General features: G+C 38.0%; 2 protein-coding genes across 6 annotated transcripts in view; one reads left to right on the top strand and one right to left on the bottom strand.

Moving 5' to 3' along the window:
* Positions 1-1,702: 1,702 nt before the first annotated feature.
* THAP2 (THAP domain containing 2) lies at positions 1,703-18,489 on the bottom strand. Its single transcript, XM_021922602.2, has 3 exons — positions 17,912-18,489; positions 8,131-8,326; positions 1,703-5,841 (listed from the first exon to the last, which is right to left on the bottom strand). Exons 1-3 carry the CDS (start codon positions 17,980-17,982, stop codon positions 5,416-5,418), a joined length of 693 nt encoding a protein of 230 aa, XP_021778294.1. The 5' UTR covers positions 17,983-18,489; the 3' UTR covers positions 1,703-5,415.
* ZFC3H1 (zinc finger C3H1-type containing) overlaps positions 16,875-19,516 on the top strand; it is a 55,899-nt gene continuing 53,257 nt past the window's right edge. For 2 of the 5 annotated variants that reach the window (XR_004176121.1, XM_031650625.1), the window contains exon 1: positions 16,875-19,456. Coding sequence is in view for 4 of the 5 variants with exons in the window: in XM_031650625.1 (XP_031506485.1) it covers positions 18,859-19,456 (598 nt within the window). In the remaining variant the exon portion in view is untranslated. The remainder of the gene's footprint in view (positions 19,457-19,516) is intronic. The other 3 variants (XM_031650624.1, XM_031650622.1, XM_031650623.1) reach the window with 3 other exon arrangements.

Below are 19,516 nucleotides of genomic sequence, written 5' to 3'. Positions count from 1 at the left end.
ACATTTTGGAGTGTTTGCTAAATAATTTGTTAAACCAAAAATTCATCTGAGAAACAGACACCTCTTTAAAAAATTTTTTAATATAAAAATAGAGGTGAGGTCTCACTGTGTTGTCCAGGCTGGTCCCAAACTCCTGGCTATAAGTGATCCTCCTGCCTTGGCCTCCCAAAGTGTTGGGATTACAGGTGTGAGCCACTGCATCCAACCAATATGTGCCTTCTTGACATTAAACCCAAATATTTTGTTTTTTAAATGTTTGTAGTATAGATTTTAAAAGACTAGGGAGCAATTTGAAGATGGATTTGTTGTATTAGATCGAGCTCATTCTAACAGGGCCTTAGGGAGAGGGTGGGGAGCAATGAAGGCAGGAATAAATAAATGGAATACTGTTTACCAGCAACCTTGAGGACAGACACTATGTCTGTCTGGCACATCCTAGTTTGATCAGTGTCTCTTATGAGTGTTAAGATAGTATTTTTGGGCCAGGTACAGTGGCTCACACCTGTAATCCCAGCGATTTGGGAGGCCAAGGTGGGCGGATCACCTGAGGTTGGGAGTTCCAGACCAGCCTGACCAACATGGGGAAACCATGTCTCTACTAAAAATACAAAATTAGCTGGGCATGGTGGTGCGTGCCTGTGATCCCAGCTACTCAGGAGGCTGAGGCAGGAGAATCACTTGAACTCGGGAGGTGGAGGTTCTAGTGAGCTGAGATTGTGCCATTGCACTCCAGCCTGAGCAACCAGAGCAAAAATCTATCTCAAAAAACAAAAAACAAACAAACAAACAAAAAAAAAACATAGCATTTTTTGAATTATAGTATTCGAAACAATTTTTTTTTTTTTAAGACAGTCTCACACTATTGCCGGAGCTGGAGTGCAATGGCACAATGTCGGCTCATTGCAACCTCCGCCTCCCGGGTTCAAGCGATTCTCCTGCCTCAGCCTCCTGAGTAGCTGGGATTACAGGCACCCGCCACCACGCCTGGCTTATTTTTTGTATTTTTTAGCAGAGACGGAGTTTCACTATGTTGGCCAGGCTGGTCTGGAACTCCTGACCTTGTGATCCGCCCACCTCGGCCTCCCAAAGTGCTGGGATTACAGGCGTGAGCCACTGCGCCCGGCCCGAAACAATGTTTTAATCAGAAAAAAATTAATAAAATATCACAATCTTCTTTCCCTTTTGTTAGTAAAATTGTGCTTTGATAATGTCTTTTTTTTTTTTTTTTTTAAGAGACAGGGTTGTACTCTGTTGCCCAGGCTGAAGTGCAGTGGTGCAATCATAGTTCACTGCAGCCTTGAACTCCTGGGCTCAAGCAGTCCTCCTGCCTCAGCCTCCTGAGTAGCTAGGGGACTACGTCACATGCCTCCATGCCTGGCTAATTTTTATTTCATTATTTTTGTAGAGACGGGTGTCTCGCTAAGTTGCCCAGGCTGATCTTAAACTCCTGGCCTTAAGTGATCCACCCATCTTAGCCCCACAACATGCTGGGATTACAAGCACGAACCCCTGTACTTAGCCTGCAAATAAATTTTTGTGTGAGCCTCAAATTACGGTCAGGATAGAGATAGACTCTTACCATTTTTATAGCCCTTCATGTATCTCGTCTAGATTGCCTAACCAGTATCTAAAACAGTGCAAATAAACTATAATGTACATTTAGATATAACTTGAGCAACAAAAATGAAAATAACTTCTCTTCAAGGCTTTACATTATCTTTATTTGTTTTACCATTTGCTTCAGTTTAGGGAGAAGGACTTCACAGAAGTCTTTTAGGGGGTCAGTGTAAAAGAACTTTCACAGAAATATTTATGTACATTTTTGAGAAATAACAGGCATGACAGTAATTTCCTTGGGGAAAAATGTTTAATATCACCATACTCAGAATACATTTTTGTGAATATGCAATTATTTAGTATACATTACAAAATCCTCAATTTTAGAAAGTTTCCAACTGTCTAAATATCAGAAGAATCCAATATTTTGGTACAAAGATGAAACATTTCCTATATTATAGCAAAATTAAAATCTACCCGTATTCTAACATTGAGAAATGAGATAAAACACAGTATTATAAAGTCTACTTTATAGGAAAGATCAAGTGACCTCAAAGACTTTACTATTTTCATATTTTAAGACACATGATTTGTCCTATTTTAGTAACCTGGTTCATATGTTAAACAAAGTGTAATGTGAACAGCAGAGAGGATTTGTTGGCAGAAGATCTATGTTCAATCTAGAACTATCTAGATCACAGACATTTCTATTCCTTGTGCAAGTTGGCACATAGTAAATGCCCAAATGAATAAATAAATCGAATTAACAAAGATGTCTTCATGTGTAAATCAGAGGTAATACCACCTACCACACAGAATGTAAGGAAAAAGAGAACAAATAAATACCAAAGTGCTTTATAAGATTCTGAGTTATTTTAAAAATCTGTGTTCATAGGTTTGTTATTTTACACAAAATACCAAATTTCAAATGAACCCCAGTACTAGATTTTGATGTACTATTTTATTTATAGCTATGTTTTCCTTTTAACAAAGATACCATTAACACCACATTTGTTCAGTGTTCATTTTAAAGGGTAAAAATGTTGTCTTATAGCTCCTTCAATAAAACACCATAATTCAGGTCAAATGCCAATGTCCTGTACCTCCTTTGCTAAGTCAATATAAGGAGGAATCTGTTTTGTTTCAAAACAAAAGCATTTGATTATAAAAAGGTCTACAGTTTATAGTTCTTACTGAATTCCAATTCAACAGCATTTACCAAAGGGACTTTATAGCTATTTCTTTTGTAGCATTTATCATATTGTGTTATAAATATTACTTCTCTCAAGAGATACAGCAACTTGAGGGCAGAAAATAATGTCATATTCCTTTGTATATCAAGTACCTAGCCTTTGGCTGGTTCTTTGTAGAGGTTGGTGCCCAATAGACGGAGGACAAATAAACAGAAGATCTGTGTTGTGACCAGCAGAGGAAAAAAAGCTATTATAATTTCAGTTAGTTTTATGGTCAGGGTGATAAAAAAAAAAAAACCTATTGAACTGAAAGCAGGATTTTAATAGACTCCTTTTAGGTTTTTCTCTGTGAATAAAGCTAGTTCAAAGGTAGACAAATGTATACTAATAAAACAATTTGATGCAAACAGTTTGGAGCATGTTGTCAGGACAGTAAAACGAAAATGACAGAGAAAACACAGAAAAGTTTACTCTAAAATTATTGAGTAGTAGTTTATTTAATACTGTCAAGTAATAATGAATGAAGATGAAGTAACTTTGTCAAAAAGTTGTTGTATTTTGCAATATTTTATTTTTATGATTTTTAAAATTTATTAAGATTTCAAAGTATTATTGTAGATGGGAACTGGGCTACATAAGTAAGTGTTTTGTATCTGGGGTGAAGGGTGAACCACATGAGAGTGGTTATACTTGGAAAAAATAGTTTTTATTCAAATGATTATTTGTCCAACTTATTTTGAGTTATAAGGTAGATGTGGTCAGTAAATGTTTGATGATGATTATATGCTGGTGAAAAGTTATTTGAAACCATACTAGAAAAAAATAAGTATGTAATGACAATTCCAAGGAACTACATCTAATACTTAAGATAAAGATAAAATAACTAGCAAGATTTATAACATCCACAAAAAGATTTTCATAAATATCTGTTTTAAATACCTCATGGGCATTCTAAGAGACTTTTCCTACCTTTGCATTTCCTTGGGAGGCATTCCTTAGTAAAGAGAGTGCTAAAACTGTAAAAGAATTCTTACTAGGATCCAAGCAAATGCAATCCTAAACAGTTGGCAAAAAGAGGGATTTTTTTTTAAAATCATAAATTAGCTATTACTTTACAGAAAAGTTTTATAGCAATTTATGACTTAGGTTTATGCTACCTTCATATGTTAGTATCACCAGTTTGAATTAAATAAGTTAAGTTAAATAACTTGATTATATATTAACACATTTTTACATGATTTCAACAAAGGTGTTTGAAGCAAAGGGTTCCTATTAAACATTAGTGAAATAAAGCAAACCCTTTAATTGTTCAAGTGCCAATGATAAGAATAGTTCTGATACTTTTATTTTGTAAAATAATTAGCATTTGTATACCACTATCACAGACATACACATATTTCTATAGGGAACATTTAATTTCCCTTATGCACTATGGTTGCTTTATTTGTTTTTGCTGTTGTTGTTGTTGTTGTTTTAGAGACAGGGGTCTCACTCCATCGCCCAGGCTGGAGTGCAGTGGTGCAATCACAGCTCACCACAGCCTCAACCTCCTAGGTTCAAGTGATCTTCCCACCTTACCCTCCCAGGTAGCTGGGAACACAGGCATGCTGGTTGCTCTATTTCACTCACTGAAAAAGGAGATAAAAAGCAAGCTGATGTCTAAAATAAACTGATGCCATTTTAAGTTATTAATACAAATTGTGAAGATATAAGTAGTTTCCTGTGATTAAATTTTACTGGGGGTTTATGAAGAGGAAAAAAAAAATCTCACTATATTGATATACTATTTCTGAGGTATAGCATGCATTTAGAAAGTAGTTAAAAAGAAAACAAAAAACCTTAGGAGTTTTGGTTATCAATCAATACGTAAGCACCAATTTTGAAGTTGGAAATGTAAGGTTTTTATTATGAGAAAAAGAGGAGTATACATTTACTTAGCTAGGTCCTGAACTCTGAATTATTTTACAACGTTTTCTTAGGTGAATATTATCAGCTACTAGATTTTACTAGTTTAAAGTACTTGAGGCCTTACCTAGTTTGGATGACTCAATGGTACTTCACATTCAAATATTTTCAAAATATTTTACAACCTATTTTAAAATCTAATATTCTTACGAGAGAGGCCATGACAAGCTCACTTTTACTGGTAAAACAAAATACAGAACATTTTAATTTAAAAACTTGCCCTGTACCTTTTTTTTCTATAAATTTTTCAAATCACAGTGCCAATTATAATTTAATACAAATCCCAGCAGTTTTAAGGTCATGTAAATGTTGGTTAACTGTTATTTAGCATCTTATTTAGAATGCAATATGCCAACTTTGGTACAGGAAAAAATTCTTTTCTAATGTAAGTTAAACATATTACTTATCATAAGCTGTTCTTTTAATAGTAGTTTAAAAAGACAGAAACAAAAAACACCTTTCAAACATACAATTTATTGGCAAAAATTTTAAGTCCGTAATTCTAATGTAAGGCACTTCCATTCATTTTCAAATAAAAATTTCATACAAATTTTTTTATTCTTTTGTAATCAAGTCTTCACAAATTATACAGTAATGTTACTTCAAGTAAAACTTTATTAAATAATGCATTTTGGCGTAAGTGCCATAATTATCTTTACTTCTGAAAAGAATGAAGGATAGGCATCAAGCTCTGTGCAAGCTAAACTGAAATGAAGGTACTCTTGGTCTGTTTTAGATTTAGACTCGGCAGTGTTTTATCTTGTTGATCTTGTTCAAGGATCTTAAAATCTTCCAAAGGAAGAGTGCTTAAGGCAGTTGGTAAAATGTGTTCTGATGTACCTTTAGGTAATACACTATTCGCCTCTAAATTCTTTACCAAACAAGTGGCTTTGATCCATCTTCGAGTTGCTCTGCGTTCCTTTTGTAGGCAAGTTTTCATTTTTCTTCTTAAGCTTGCTATTTCTTTTTCCAGTTTAATGATCCTCTTTTTTGCCTCTATAGGATTCCTAAAGGCATAGCTGTGTTCAAGTAGTACTTGCTGACTACTCATGTTTGATTTTAAATTAGATGGTCCAGCTGGGGAACAACTGTTGTTTTTCTTCAGAAGATTCCTTGACTTGAGTTTCTGAGCCGAATAAAATTAGAGGGTTGAACATAAATTATGAAATATCACAAATAAGCAAATAGTGTCCAGTTTTGGATAACAGAGTATTTAAACTGTTCTTTTAAAAGTCAATATCAAAACCTTAATAGGAAACAGCAGCAGCCATCTCATGTAATCCAAGATTAAGTTTTTTAACTGGCTGAATAAACTCTAGTCACCTACTTCTTTTTGTCCCATATCCAGAGAGATTCAAACATTGATTTGGAAATAGACAATGGATGTCCAAGGTTTTTTCCAAATCATTGACTATGATTCTATAGAGACTTTAAAGATCCTTTGCAATTTACTAAGGTCAATTTAGAATACATGTAGATATTATTTATGATATTAATTTGATCCCCTTTTAATTAAATACCATTTTCTCAATCTGATGAATATTTTAGAACCAGGGTCCTACTTAATGAAAACTGAAGGATCTGGAGAAATATATTCTTAAGTACCAAGTTTCTAAATATATTTACCTATTCATTTTTGATAGTTACATACGTCTTCAAGGATTTAAAATCTGGCTAGGAACATTTGCCAAAATCAGGAGATTTGTTTTGCTTTTGTCTCTTTCATTCAAATGGTCATCAAGTCCTGTTAAGTCTACCCACTAAATATTCCCACCATGAATCCTCTCCTCTCCATCATTCTTTTTTTTCCTTTCTCTGTTCCACAGTAAGGCTGAACACTGTCATTCTCGATGTCACTACTTACACTGGGCCTCTATCATATCTGTTCTGACTGTATTATTCTTTATTGATCTCTGCACTTCATTTTGATCCTCATTAATCCACATTCTGCCATGAGAATAATTTTTCTAGAATATTTGACATTTCTATTCTGGCCAAATTATTCTTTGCCTACCTATTATCTCAAGGGAAAAAAATCTTTACATGGCATACTATACAATTTAGGATCTCACCCCATTCTGCAATTTACCATCTTGATTTATACTCCAGCAATACTAAGCCACTGAGAGTTTCCAGATTATATCATATCCTCATAAGTCTGTGTCTTTTATTCATAAACATTTATTGAAACACATACTATGAATTCCTGGGGACACAACACTGAACAAATAAGACAATATGGTTCCTATCTTCATGAAACCTCAGTTAGTCCCTCTGCCTAGGGAATTGACAGGAACTCTTTTTTGATCTTTGTATCTCTAGCACTGAGCTTAGATTCTGGCATAATGGAAAGTTTACTTGTATTTATTAAATAAATAATCAAAATGTCAAAAATAAGGTACATTTCAAATTCAGTATTTGAGTATATACTATGTCCCAGACACTGTTTGAGGTGCTGAGGATTCACACATGAAAAAGACTAGTTCTTGCCCTCCTGGAGCTTTTCTAACATCAGTGGTAATTAGATTACCACAATCTGGTCTCCCATTCAGATAATAACTCATATACACTTAAAAGTTTAACTGTTACAAACAAGAGAAACAGTAGTTTTTCCTGTCTCAGAGGAAAACATGTTTGTCCTGCCTTTCAAAGCTAAACTATTTGTGTTCATTTTACCCTTTCTTACCCTTGGTGACCCTGTCTTTCCCAGCTAGGTTTTCCTCTCTGGTCAGATCTTCCCTAACTAGATAAAACATTGTTTTAATTCATTCGTCTTATATCTTAATTCTTTCATTTTTTAATTTTACTTTTTTTGCTTCATTTTTTCTTCATTCTTTCCTTTTAAATATCAGTTGCTAACATTTCCTACTCACCCCTTAGCCCACTGGTTTTTGATCTCATCATGCAACTGTAATTATTCTGTGCAAAGCCAAGATCCCTTTCCTCTATTTTAAACTCCCAAGGCTTCAAAAGCCCACTCTAAATGCCCAAGCTCTCTGAAGATTTCTGTTATGTCTGCCTCCCTCTGAACTTACATTCTTTGGTGTAACTCTGGCTGTGCTGCTCTTAAAGTACTTTACACATGTTATTTGTATGTCATTTTAAAATCAGAACACAGTGATGCTGGAAGTTTCATTACTTATATGATTTTTCAGTTTTACCAATGGTACAATTATTAATAATAATTGGTAATAATGTAAAATTCCAATATAGTAAAACAATTTGGATTGGGGAAAGAATATTGGAGTCAGGAGACCCAAACTCTGATTCTAGCCTGTACCTTTACTGTACAAAAGGAAGGTCTGCAACTTTTTTGAGGCATATCACTATAAATGAATCTCAGTTAATAACTGCATAAACAAAAAGGAATGGGTTCTAAAAATGGTTTTAAAAACAGGAGAGTAACATTACCTACCATAGACTTTATATGGGTACAAAAATCAAAAATGGTTGGAACAGCATCCATTTTAAGTCTTCGAGTTTGTCCTGTTAGGTCAAAACAGGAGGCTTCAAAGTGCTTTGAACAAAGAAATGTGTGTTTTCCTGGCACAAAATTTTTGCGCCTAACCAGGCGAACCCATTCTTTTCTTCTTTTAGGATCCAAAGGAAACCTTAAACAAAAAGAAATATGCAACTGAAGTTCCAACTATCATAATTCTGGTTGCACCTAAATGATTAAAAGAAATTTCGAAGATGATTAAAAGTGTGTCCCATTTACATAGAAAATGTTAAACTCACAATATCCAGACACTGAAACAGAAACCAATTCATGGTAATGTTTTATAAGTTTGAAAAACTTAGTCAGAAACTGACTTGAGTCGTTTTATATTTCAGGGCTTTTAAAAAGAGACACTTCTTCCCAATTAGCCCTTAATCTGGGCAGTAAAATAAAACATGACTAAACTGATTTAGATCAAGTTTAAGTAGAACCATTACAAGCAGGAATAATTTCACCATGCTTTAATCTGCTGCTGATATATGTAGTCAAGAAAAATCAGGTATCTAAAGATTAAATTTTGTCAAGGAAAGCCTAGGCAGATGCCAGTACTCCTTCCTCTATGTCCCATCATTATGACACTTACCACATTATTTTGTAATTTTTCCATTTTAATTTCCAATGACAAAGATTATAAATTTCTTGAGAACAGGGATCATTATATCTTGGCATGTATTTATCTTTGACACTTAGCACAATGCTTTGCAAACAGCAGGGATTCAACAAAATTTGCTAAATTAATACAAATACAGAATAATAATATTCTGTATGTAAACAACAAATATTTTTAAAAAGTCAACTCTTTAATTATGTAGTGCAGCAGAAAGCAAACTTACAAAAACGTAAAATGCTTTGTAGCAATGTTTTTCCTTTCATACTTCAAGTATAAAATACAGTTGACGCTTTAACAACATGGGTTTGAACTACACAGGTCCAATTATATGTGCATTTTTTTCAATAAATATATTGGAATTTGAAACAATTGAAAAAAACTTGCAGACAAACCATGTAGCCTGGAAACATCGAAAAAATTAAGAAAAAGGTATGTCATTAATATATAAAATATATGTAGATGCCAGTCTATTTCATCATTTACTACCATAAAATGTACACATACTAGTCTATTTTGTCATTTACTACCGTGAAATATATCGATTTTAAAAAGTTAAAATTATCAAATTTTGCAGAGACTGTACATGGCATCATTCAGTCCAGAAGAATGTAAACAAATGCAAAGATGCAGTATAATGATAACTGCATAAAACCAACTGTAGTACATACTGTACTACTGTAATAATTTTATAGCCATCTTTTATTGTGGTGAGCTCAATAAGTGCTGTTGAGTACCCACTTAAAGTGCCATGTGATGCTAATTATCTCTGTCTGAGCAATTTGTCTCTCCAGTAAGTTGTGTATCATGGCAGAAAGTGATTTCTCGCAGTTCTTGCATATTTTTCATTGTATTTAGTGCAATATCATAAACCTTAAATAATACCATGATACCCATATGAAGTGCCATTAGTGATGATGGATGTGCTCTAAGAAGCAGAGTCATGACAATACAAGAAAAATTTGAATTGCTTGAGAGAGATATATATCCCCCATAGATTTAGGTGTGCAGCTGTGGTTGCTTGCCATTTCAAAATAAATAAATCCAGGACCATTGTTAAAAAAAAAAAAAAATTGTCAAGCTGTTGCTACAGCTATGCCAGCAGGTACAAAGATCTTGTACTTTTTGTGAAATATCTTTCTATTCTGTATTGGAAATGCAGCTTTTATATGAGTGCACAATTGCTGTAAGAAAGTCATACCTATATTCCAGGACTACAGGTAGTTTTTTTTTAGAAAGAAAATTTTTTAGAAAAATCATATTAGAGTTTATATAGAACTCTGGAGAAAAAGTGAGGTTGTCATATGATAAAACAAAAGGAAGGTGAATGATCTGAAGCTGCAAATTTAATGCCATCAGAGGATGTTTGATAATTTTAGAAAGAGGTTTGGCTTAAAAAATGTGAAGATAAGAGAGAAACAGCTTCTGCTGACCAAGAGGCTGCAGATGTTCCCCGATGCCATTAAGACCATTCAAGAGAAAGGCTATCTGTCTAAACAGGTTTTTGATGCAGACAAAAATGCCCTTTCTTGAAAAAAAATGCCACAAAGGATATTTATTAGTAAGGAAGAGACGCAAACATCAGGACTTAAGGCAAGAAGGCATAGGCTAACACTGTTTTGTACAAATGCAGTTGGGTTTATATCAATTCTGCCCTTATCTACAAACCTGCTAAACCCTGAGCCTTGAAAAAGAAAGATAAACACCAGCTGCCAGTCTTTTTGTTGTAAAATGAGAGGCCCGGACACCGAGAACCCTTTTTCTGGATTGGTTCCATTAAATTTAGGAAGCACGTTGCCAGTAAGGTACTGCCTTTTAAAGTTCTTTCCATTTTGGACAATGCCCCTGGCCACCAAGATCCGTGAGTCCAACACAGAAGGTGTCAAAGTGGTCTATTCGCCCTCAAATTCAATGTCTTTAATTCAACTTCTAGATCAGAGGGTCACAAGTTTTAAGGATCATTACACATGGTACTCTATGGAAAGGATTGCCAACGTGATGGAAAAAAACCCAACAAAGATAGAAAACACTATGAAAGTATACAAGGACTGCACCATTGAAAATTATTACAGAAAAAGTGGTGAAAGACACCAAGCCCAAAACAATAACTTCCTGTTAAAGAAAACTGTGTATTTGTGTGTGACTTCACAGTCTTTATGACAGAGCTGATAAGGGAAATCATGAAAGAGATTGTTGATATGGCAAAAAAGGTGGACAATGACAGGTTTCAAGATATAGATCTTAAAGAAATTCAAGAACTGATTGAAGACACCACACCAGAGGAATTAACAGAAGACTGCTTGATGGAGCTGAGTGCTTCTGAACCACTGCCAGATGATGACGAAGAAGTTGTAGAAGAAGCAATGCCAGAAAAATTGACATTAGAAAATCTGGCAGAAGGGTTCTGATTATTTAAGACTGCTTTTGACTTCTTTTATGACATGGACCCTTCTATAACAGGGTCACTGAAACTAAAGCAAACAGGGAAGAAGGATCGGTACGATATAGAACCATTTTTAGAGAAATGAAAAAGAGTAAGACAGAAATTATGATATATTTCCATAAAGTTAGACCGAGTGTGCCTGCCTTTCCTGCTTCCCCTTCCACCTCTTTCACCTTTGCCATGCCTGAGGCAGCAAAACCAACCCCCCTCTTCCTCCTCCTCCTCAGCCTACTCAGTGTGAAGACAACAAGGATGAATACCTTTATAGTATCCACTTCCACGTAATCAATAGTAAATATATTTTCTCTTAAGATTTTTTTTTTCTTTTTTTGAGACAGAGTTTTGTTCTCGTTGCCCAGGCTGGAGTGCAATGGCGCCATCTCGGCTCACTGCAACCTCCACCTCCCAGGTTCAAGTGATTCTCCTGCCTCAGCCTTCTGAGTAGCTGAGATTACAGGCATCTGCCACCACGCCCGCCTAATTTTTGTATTTTTAATAGAGACGGGGTTTCACCATGTTGGCCAGGCTGGTCTCGAACTCCTGACCTCAGGTGACCCACCTGCCTCGGGCTCCCAAAGTGTTGGGATTACAGGGGTGAGTCACCATGCCTGGCAGGATTTTCTTAATAACATTTTCTTTTCTCTGGCTTACTTTATTGTAAGAATACTGTACAGAACACATGTAACATAAAAAATGTGTTGATTGTTTGTGTTATTGTTTAAGGCTATTAGTTCAATTTGGGGGGAATCAAAAGTCATACTCTGATTTTCGACTGTGTGGTGAGGGAGCTTCTGCACCCCTAAACCCTGTATTGTTCAAGGGTCAACTATATACTGATATGCATCCAGCGTGTACCTGTTAAGGAAGAGACAAATATAAGGGGCTCTCTCTAAAAATTATACCGGTAACTTGGAAATATAAGAATCAACAGTCGCATGTAGTCAGCTTGTGTAAAACTCTTTGGTTTGACTACATTATCCTTTAGATATTAATTATGAAATCACTGGTGCTTAAAAAGAACCACAAAATCCAAGTTAGAAGATCATGTGGTTCAGAAGCCCCCAAATGCAGCCTCATTAGGTAACAGCTTTGGGTATATCGCATATACTAGGTTTGCTAACATTACCAGCAATGAGGGGCACAAAGAAATGAATGTCTGGATTTACAGTCAACACTCTCCCATCTTCTGTCTCCATCACCCTCAACCCTATAGGCACCCTGATCTGAAGATACTAACATCTGTATATCACTCCACAATTCACATTTGCATTTTTTTCTATTTTACAAGAAAATAGAGATTTTTTTTTTTTCTTTGAGAGGGAGTTTCACTCTTGTTGCCGAGGCTGGAGGGCAGTGGCAGGATCTCAGCTCACTGCAACCTCTGCGTCCCGGGTTCAAGCGATTCTCCTGCCTCAGCCTCCTGAGTAGTTAGGATTACAGGCGCCCGCCACACCTGGCTAATTTTTTTTTTTTTTTTGTATTTTTAGTAGAGACGGTGTTTCCCATGTTGGCTAGGCTGGTCTCGAACTCTTGACCTCACGTGATCCACCTGCCTTGGCCTCCCAAAGTGCTAGGATTACAGGCATGAGCCACCGCGCCTGGCTGAATAATTTTCTGATAACTTATTTACTCTGCCTAGCCTCACCTCTTAACAACAATCTAGTCTCATTTCAAAGATCTCTGTCCCAGTATTTGACAGTTTGAAAATATTTCCTAAAGACTAAGCAAAAAATAAGGCTTTAAACATATTTCTTCTTGTCAGGGCCTCGATAAAGACTCAATAAACAAGTACTATCATTGTATTATTATTTGTGTAAGACTCTTCCACTCTAAGACTGTCTTTCAGATATTATTCAGGTCCTTAATTCTCTTTCTTTTAAAGCTCTTTTTAAAACTAGCTCCTTAATTAGGAAATCAATGCCTTGAATCAAACCTTAACTTGACCAGATTCTACTTAAGACTGTTAAGGAACCCTATCTTATTAAGGAAGTTTTCCATGATCAGAGGACTGGGTTAGATGTTGCTATAGCACTGATATCACAGTTTTTTGGTTACTTTTCTATCTTTCCCACTGGACTGTAAGTTTCTCTAGGGTAGGAGCTATGTTTTTCACTGCTTTGTCCCTGAGTTTAGCATAGTATCTAGCATAGTACCTGTTAAGCACTCAATGAACTTTTCTGAATCAATGAATCAATGAACTAATGGGGTTAATTTGGCACTACTAGTCTTTAGATTTTTAGATTCATAACAGAAAATGAATAATCAATGATTTTATATTTAATTTTGGTGTAATGTTTTTGTACAGCACTAACCTTGATCATGTTTTGGATGTGTTGTTTGGACTTTTCTCAGCACATTCAAAGAGTGGGAGATATAGCCATAAGCTAAATTTAGGTTCACCTTAATTTAATAATAAATCATCACATAAATATGATGAAATTAATATTATGGTAAGAGAAGGATATATTCTTATCTATACAGTAACAGAACCAGGCTCTTACAAATATTTGATGTTTTGAAAAGTCACTCAGTAGTTTAAACAGTGCTATTTTGTGTGCATCTTCAATAATCAGTTGAATGCCTCATACATTCCAAGCACTGTCCTAGGCACTGAAGACACAGTAGTAAACAAAATAGACATAGTACTTCTCTTCCATGAGTGTATACTGTAATGGGGAAGGTAGGGAATCAACTAGCTGGATGCAATGGAACAGTGGCCACTGTCTCTGGACTCAAACCAGGGCACCAATCCTTGCTCCTCTGCATAATATCTGGGTGACTTTAGGCAAGTTAACCTTTTTGGGTCTCCTTTTTATCATATATAAAGTGGTGATAAGAATGGCGCCTAGTGTGGTCATAAGGATTATATGAAAAAATGTCAGTAAATGCTTAGCCCAGTGCACAGTACCTGCTAAATACTAAATAAATGCTATTTATTATTATAATAAAAGTAACTACAAGTGTCCATGAGTCTTATAAAAGGGTAAGTACAAGATTGTATGGAATCATAAAACAGGAAGAGCTAGTCTAGTCAGGAGGCCTTAAAAATTATAGGAATCAGCTAGGAAAGTTAGGGTGGGTCAGTAGAGTGTTAAGAATATCTTGGGGACAGAGAATAGTGTTATGAAACAACGCTGGAGGACCTTCTAAGTCAAAGAGTAATTTTGAACCTTGTCCACCTTATCCAAAATGGCAATGGTAAGCCATTAAAAGGCTGAATTGTGAGAGCTGATTGTTAACAGAAAATCTGTGAGCCAGTTGTTAAACACACCCATTATTAAAATTAAATTAATATAAAGTTGCAATTAAATAAAATGAAAAGGTAATGAATACCAAAATTCCCAAATTTCCTAGTGATTTTACTGTTACCTTTACTCTTAAGGTTGTCTGTTTTATCTGTATGGTGGAAGTACTATAGAATAGTGTGAGACTGCACATCTCTTCCCAACTCCATAATCAGTGATGTTATATTGATAGCTTGAAACTAGACTTGGTAGTAGTATTTACATCATAGAAGGTGGGGAAACACTACAAATCAGGGCTTTTTCCCCTCCCTAAAGAACCATTTATTAAATATTTAGCAACATACTATTGATTATAGAAGAGTGGCTAGGAGTGCATGGATGGAAACAGTGAGCCAGTTAAAAGCCTACTGTAATAATCTAATCAAGGGGTAATGGTGAGAAGTCAAGGGAGGAAGACTTCCAAGTTTCCAGATGGGTAGTGTCTTCATTTACTGAGAAACAGAGTACAGGAAGTGGGGGTATGTTTGGGGAAGGGCAGTTTGTCAATATAGATAACAAATCTGGGTAACTAGAAGACCAGAGAAATACTGAGTAGACACTTGCCTATAGGTCTAGAACTCATTAGACAGAGATGGACTGGAGATACTGATTTGGGAGGCATCAACAAGTAGATGCTGAGACCACAGAATAGCTGAAATTATTTTGATATGAGTGTGAAGACCTGGGTTAAGGAGTAGAGAGAAGAGTAGCAAAGGAGATTGAAGACAGGCCAAAAAAGTAAGAAGATAATCATAAAATTAGTGTCAATTAATTTAAAAGTAGAGAGTATTTCAAGGAGGAAATGATCACACACCATGAAAAATGAATGTAGAGAGACATAAAGGTCATGTTAGCAAGAGCAATTTCAGATTACTGGGGAGACTTAAGACTAGAGTTGGCTAAGAGGTAAAAAAGATAGAGACAGTAAGTTTAGGCAAAATAACTTGCACATGGAGATACAGAAGTCTACTAATGGCCAGGCGCAGTGGCTTATGCCTGTAATCCCAGCACTTTGGGAGGCCGAGGCAGGTGGATCACGAGGTCAGGAGTTCAAGACCAGCCTGGCCAATATGGTGAAACTCAGTCTCTTCTAAAAAAATATAAAAATTAGCCAGGCATGTGGGCATGCACCTGTAGTCCCAGCGATTTGGGAGGCTGAGGCAGGAGAATCGCTGGAACCCAGAAGGTGGAGGTTGCAGTGAGCCAAGATCGCACCACTGTACTCCAGCCTGGGTGACAGAATGAGACTCTATCTCAACCTGGTTTGTATTTACGAAATAGGAATGTATTTTTATTATAATGATACTATTTTAAGACCTAAATTTCTGAGGTTACACATGAAAATATTCAATTCATAGGCAAGTTTTATGCATGTTATTGTACCACTATCCATCTTTTTTTTGTTTTTTCTTGACCCTGGCAATACAGGGTCTCACTGTATTGCCCAGGCTGGAGTACAGTGGTACAATCACAGCTCAGCGCAGCCTCAACTTCCCCAGTTCAGGCAGTCCTCCCACCTCAGCCTCCCAAGTAGCTGGGACTACAGGCACGCGTCACCATGGCCAGCTAATTTTTTGTATTTTTTTTGTAAAGACGAAGTTTCACCATGTTTTCTAGGCTGGTCTCAAACTCCTGGGCTCAAGTGATCAGCCCACCCTGGCCTCCCGAAGTGCTGGGATTACAGGTGTGAGCCAACACACTGGGTTAAACATTGTTATTGGTGTCTGGACTACCCTCTCTCATCTATCCAAATTACTAAATTCAGTAGTTTCTCCTAGAACATTTCTCAAATCTGTCCCCTCCTCTCCAATTCTACTCTAATATCACCCTAGTCTAGAAAATTGGGTGGACTTTCCTTGTTTTATTTACTACAGCTTCCTAACTAGTTTTTCTCTGTCAGCTCACACCTTCCCTAATCCAATGCTGATTGTGCCAGCAACTGAGTACAGGGTTTAGTTTAGTTGACATTGTAACAAGATTTCCCTGTGAAGGAAAAAATAGGTACATTAATATTCTGTAATAAGTTCCTTTCTCATCAAGTTCATTCCCGATGATGCTTGACCAGCACTTTCAGTAACACTACGATTCTCTACACTGCAACCAGAGGACTTTTTAATATGCAAATCTAATCGTGCCATTCTTTTTTTAAACCCTCCAAGGCTTCTTAAGTACTCTTAGGATAAAACAGAAAATACTTAAGTAGCATACAGGACCAAATCTGTCATCCTTTGGTCTCATTTGAAATAGCACATCCTTTGAGAAGTGTTCTTTGACGTTCCAAGACTAAGTCAGGTCTCTGAATGTTTCTTCTGTGGCACTTAATTATAATGATTTATGTCTTTCTCCTCCACTAAATTCTAAACTCCAGGAGGATTAGAACTTTCTGGATCCTTAGCACAATGTCAGGTAATTAGGAACTCCGTACATACTTGATGGATGAATGAACAAAGCACTACATATGCATGAACTAGTTTAAAAACAGAAACATCACAAGATTTTTTTTAAGTGGCAGCTTTTAATAAAAGTACAGTTCGTAATAGTGAGGTAGGGAAAAAGGTCAAGGATATAATTTCTACATACTAACATCACATACGTTGTTAGGTATATAAAATATATAAAATCAGGACCGGTGTCACTTAACTTTTTAATGTGTCTTTTCTTGAGGCACGTGGCAGGCACTTGCAGAGAAGGTAAACATTTACAGAGTACCTGTTATTTTCCAAGCATTGTTCAAAGTGCTTTCAAGAGTTCTGGTTTGACAGAACTAAAGAATTTTGATTTTTCTTCCAGCAAACAAAAGAAAACCTAGGTTCTTTTTATTACTCTGTTCTAGTAAGAACAGAAAGGTTATCTTTTGCACTTTAATTAACATCGCTTAATTCCATGGCTATCAAAGATGACTCAATTCCTCCGCAGAATTACTATGTGACTATTAGAAATCTAAATGCCTCCCCAGTCAATTCATCTAGTGAGAATTTCCTAATTTTAACGGGAACACAGCAGGCTTTTACGGTGATTGCTGATTGAATGGGAAGATCTCTTTCTCCCTTACGGCGTCATTCATGTCAAGACCCGGTCTAACAGAGGAATAAAAGAGTAGAAAATTACGATATCCTCCTGTTACTTTTTTACTAAGGGGTAATCACCAAACAGTACTTGGATTTCTTTTAGAAAATGAGTAAAGCTTCCCCGAAAGCAGGGAAAAATTGGGCAGATTTGAGAAAAACAAAGGACGTATGATGCTTCCCTGCTACCAGCTGGGAAAGTTATTAGAATTAGGAGAATCCTCCTGTTCCTTCCACACAAGCGATAGCCAGAATAGGACCTCCAGTTTCCGTCACCCCCACTCCCTGCCCAGGTTACCTGTGGAAGCTGATGTTAATGTGCTTGTTGTAGGTAGTGGCACAGCCCGCCGCGGCGCAATTGGTCGGCATTTCCCTTTCCCACTCATTCAGCGCCCTTAAGTCTCTACTGAGGCGCTGGCTGCTAAGCTTCCTTCGGGCAGAGGCTGGACAATCGAGGCAGGCGTGCCTTAATCGTGAGAGCTTAGTCGTGAGAGCGGAGTGGGAAGAAGGGGTGTGTATGTGGGGGCGGAGGCGAGGGAGGGTCAGCCTTCCCTTTCTCTTTATTAATATGGCGGACTAGAGCCCACAGAACTGGCCCTCCTGGAGCTCTAGTCGCCTTCGCTTGACTTCACCAACATGGCGGACACAACCCGTTCTTTCTCCCCGCCCCCAAAAGGGAGCGGATCTACTGCGTTTCTTCGGCAGCGGTCCTCACAGCAATTAAAAGGAAGTGTTTTCCCCTCCGATTACTATAAATTATAAGAGTTTTACAATAAAACTCTCTCAAGGATGCAACTAAGAGCAGCTCCACCTACTTCTGCATGCACCCAGCTGTACCAGGCCAGATCCTGCAGTGGGTGTGACCCGTAGACCGGAAGAGTGAACCCGAAAAAAGAAGAAAGACTACAAATCCTAGTGAGTATCGAGTGGTGTTATTATCGCGTGAACTGTGAGCCTTTGTTTCCTGCGTGTCGCAGGAAGTGACGTTTCGGGTACAGCCGCTACCAGAGTCCCTTTCTCGCGAGGCGGAAGAACCCCGATCGCTGAGGAGCAAGGGGGCGCTAGGAAAAGGAACTGGGTTGCGACGGTCCGGCGAGAGAGAGCTGGGGTGCGGGGAAGTTGGGGAACAGAGGCCGCTAGGTGTCCGAGTAGGGTAAGACCGCACCGACCCGGCGGAAACGAGGCAATTGTCGGGCGGATCCCCGGACGGAGAGCTAAGGTTGTGTGGAAGGCGCTGCTCCCCGGATGGCGACCGCAGATACTCCGGCCCCGGCCTCCAGTGGCCTCTCGCCGAAGGAAGAAGGGGAGCTGGAAGATGGGGAGATCAGTGACGACGATAATAACAGCCAGATACGGAGCCGGAGCAGCAGCAGCAGCAGTGGCGGCGGGCTGTTACCCTATCCGCGGCGAAGGCCTCCTCACTCGGCCCGGGGCGGTGGATCCGGCGGAGGCGGTGGCTCTTCCTCGTCATCGTCCTCTTCTCAGCAGCAGCTGAGGAATTTCTCACGCTCGCGGCACGCGTCTGAGCGGGGCCACCTCAGGGGACCCAGCAGCTACCGACCCAAAGAACCATTCCGGTCTCATCCGCCCTCTGTACGGATGCCTTCGAGTTCACTGTCCGAAAGCAGTCCCCGGCCGTCTTTCTGGGAGCGGAGCCACCTCGCCTTGGACCGTTTCCGCTTTCGAGGCAGGCCTTACCGGGGTGGGAGTCGCTGGAGTCGGGGGCGAGGAGTGGGTGAGCGAGGAGGCAAGCCGGGGTGCAGACCCCCTCTGGGAGGAGGAGCAGGATCCGGGTTCAGCAGCAGTCAGAGCTGGCGAGAGCCCTCTCCACCTCGGAAGAGCTGTATCCTTAACGTGGCGGTCGGCGCTGGGTGTGTCACTTACCAAAGTTCCCTTTAGCGTC

This window comes from Papio anubis, chromosome 9 (assembly GCF_008728515.1).
Source record: "Papio anubis isolate 15944 chromosome 9, Panubis1.0, whole genome shotgun sequence".
In the NCBI taxonomy this organism is placed as follows: domain Eukaryota; kingdom Metazoa; phylum Chordata; class Mammalia; order Primates; family Cercopithecidae; genus Papio; species Papio anubis.
The sequence above is the reverse complement of the archived record's forward strand: the minus strand, read 5'-3'. Positions and strand labels throughout refer to the sequence as shown.

What these genes read in the sequence shown, in the direction of transcription:
- THAP2 (XM_021922602.2), bottom strand. Translation starts at nt 17,982, where the DNA reads ATGCCGACCAATTGCGCCGCGGCGGGCTGTGCCACTACCTACAACAAG. An exon ending in ATTAACATCAGCTTCCACAG is followed by an intron (nt 8,327 to 17,911) that starts GTAACCTGGGCA and finishes TTTTTGTTTAAG; the next exon opens with GTTTCCTTTGGATCCTAAAA. An exon ending in GTACCCATATAAAGTCTATG is followed by an intron (nt 5,842 to 8,130) that starts GTAGGTAATGTT and finishes TATTCGGCTCAG; the next exon opens with AAACTCAAGTCAAGGAATCT.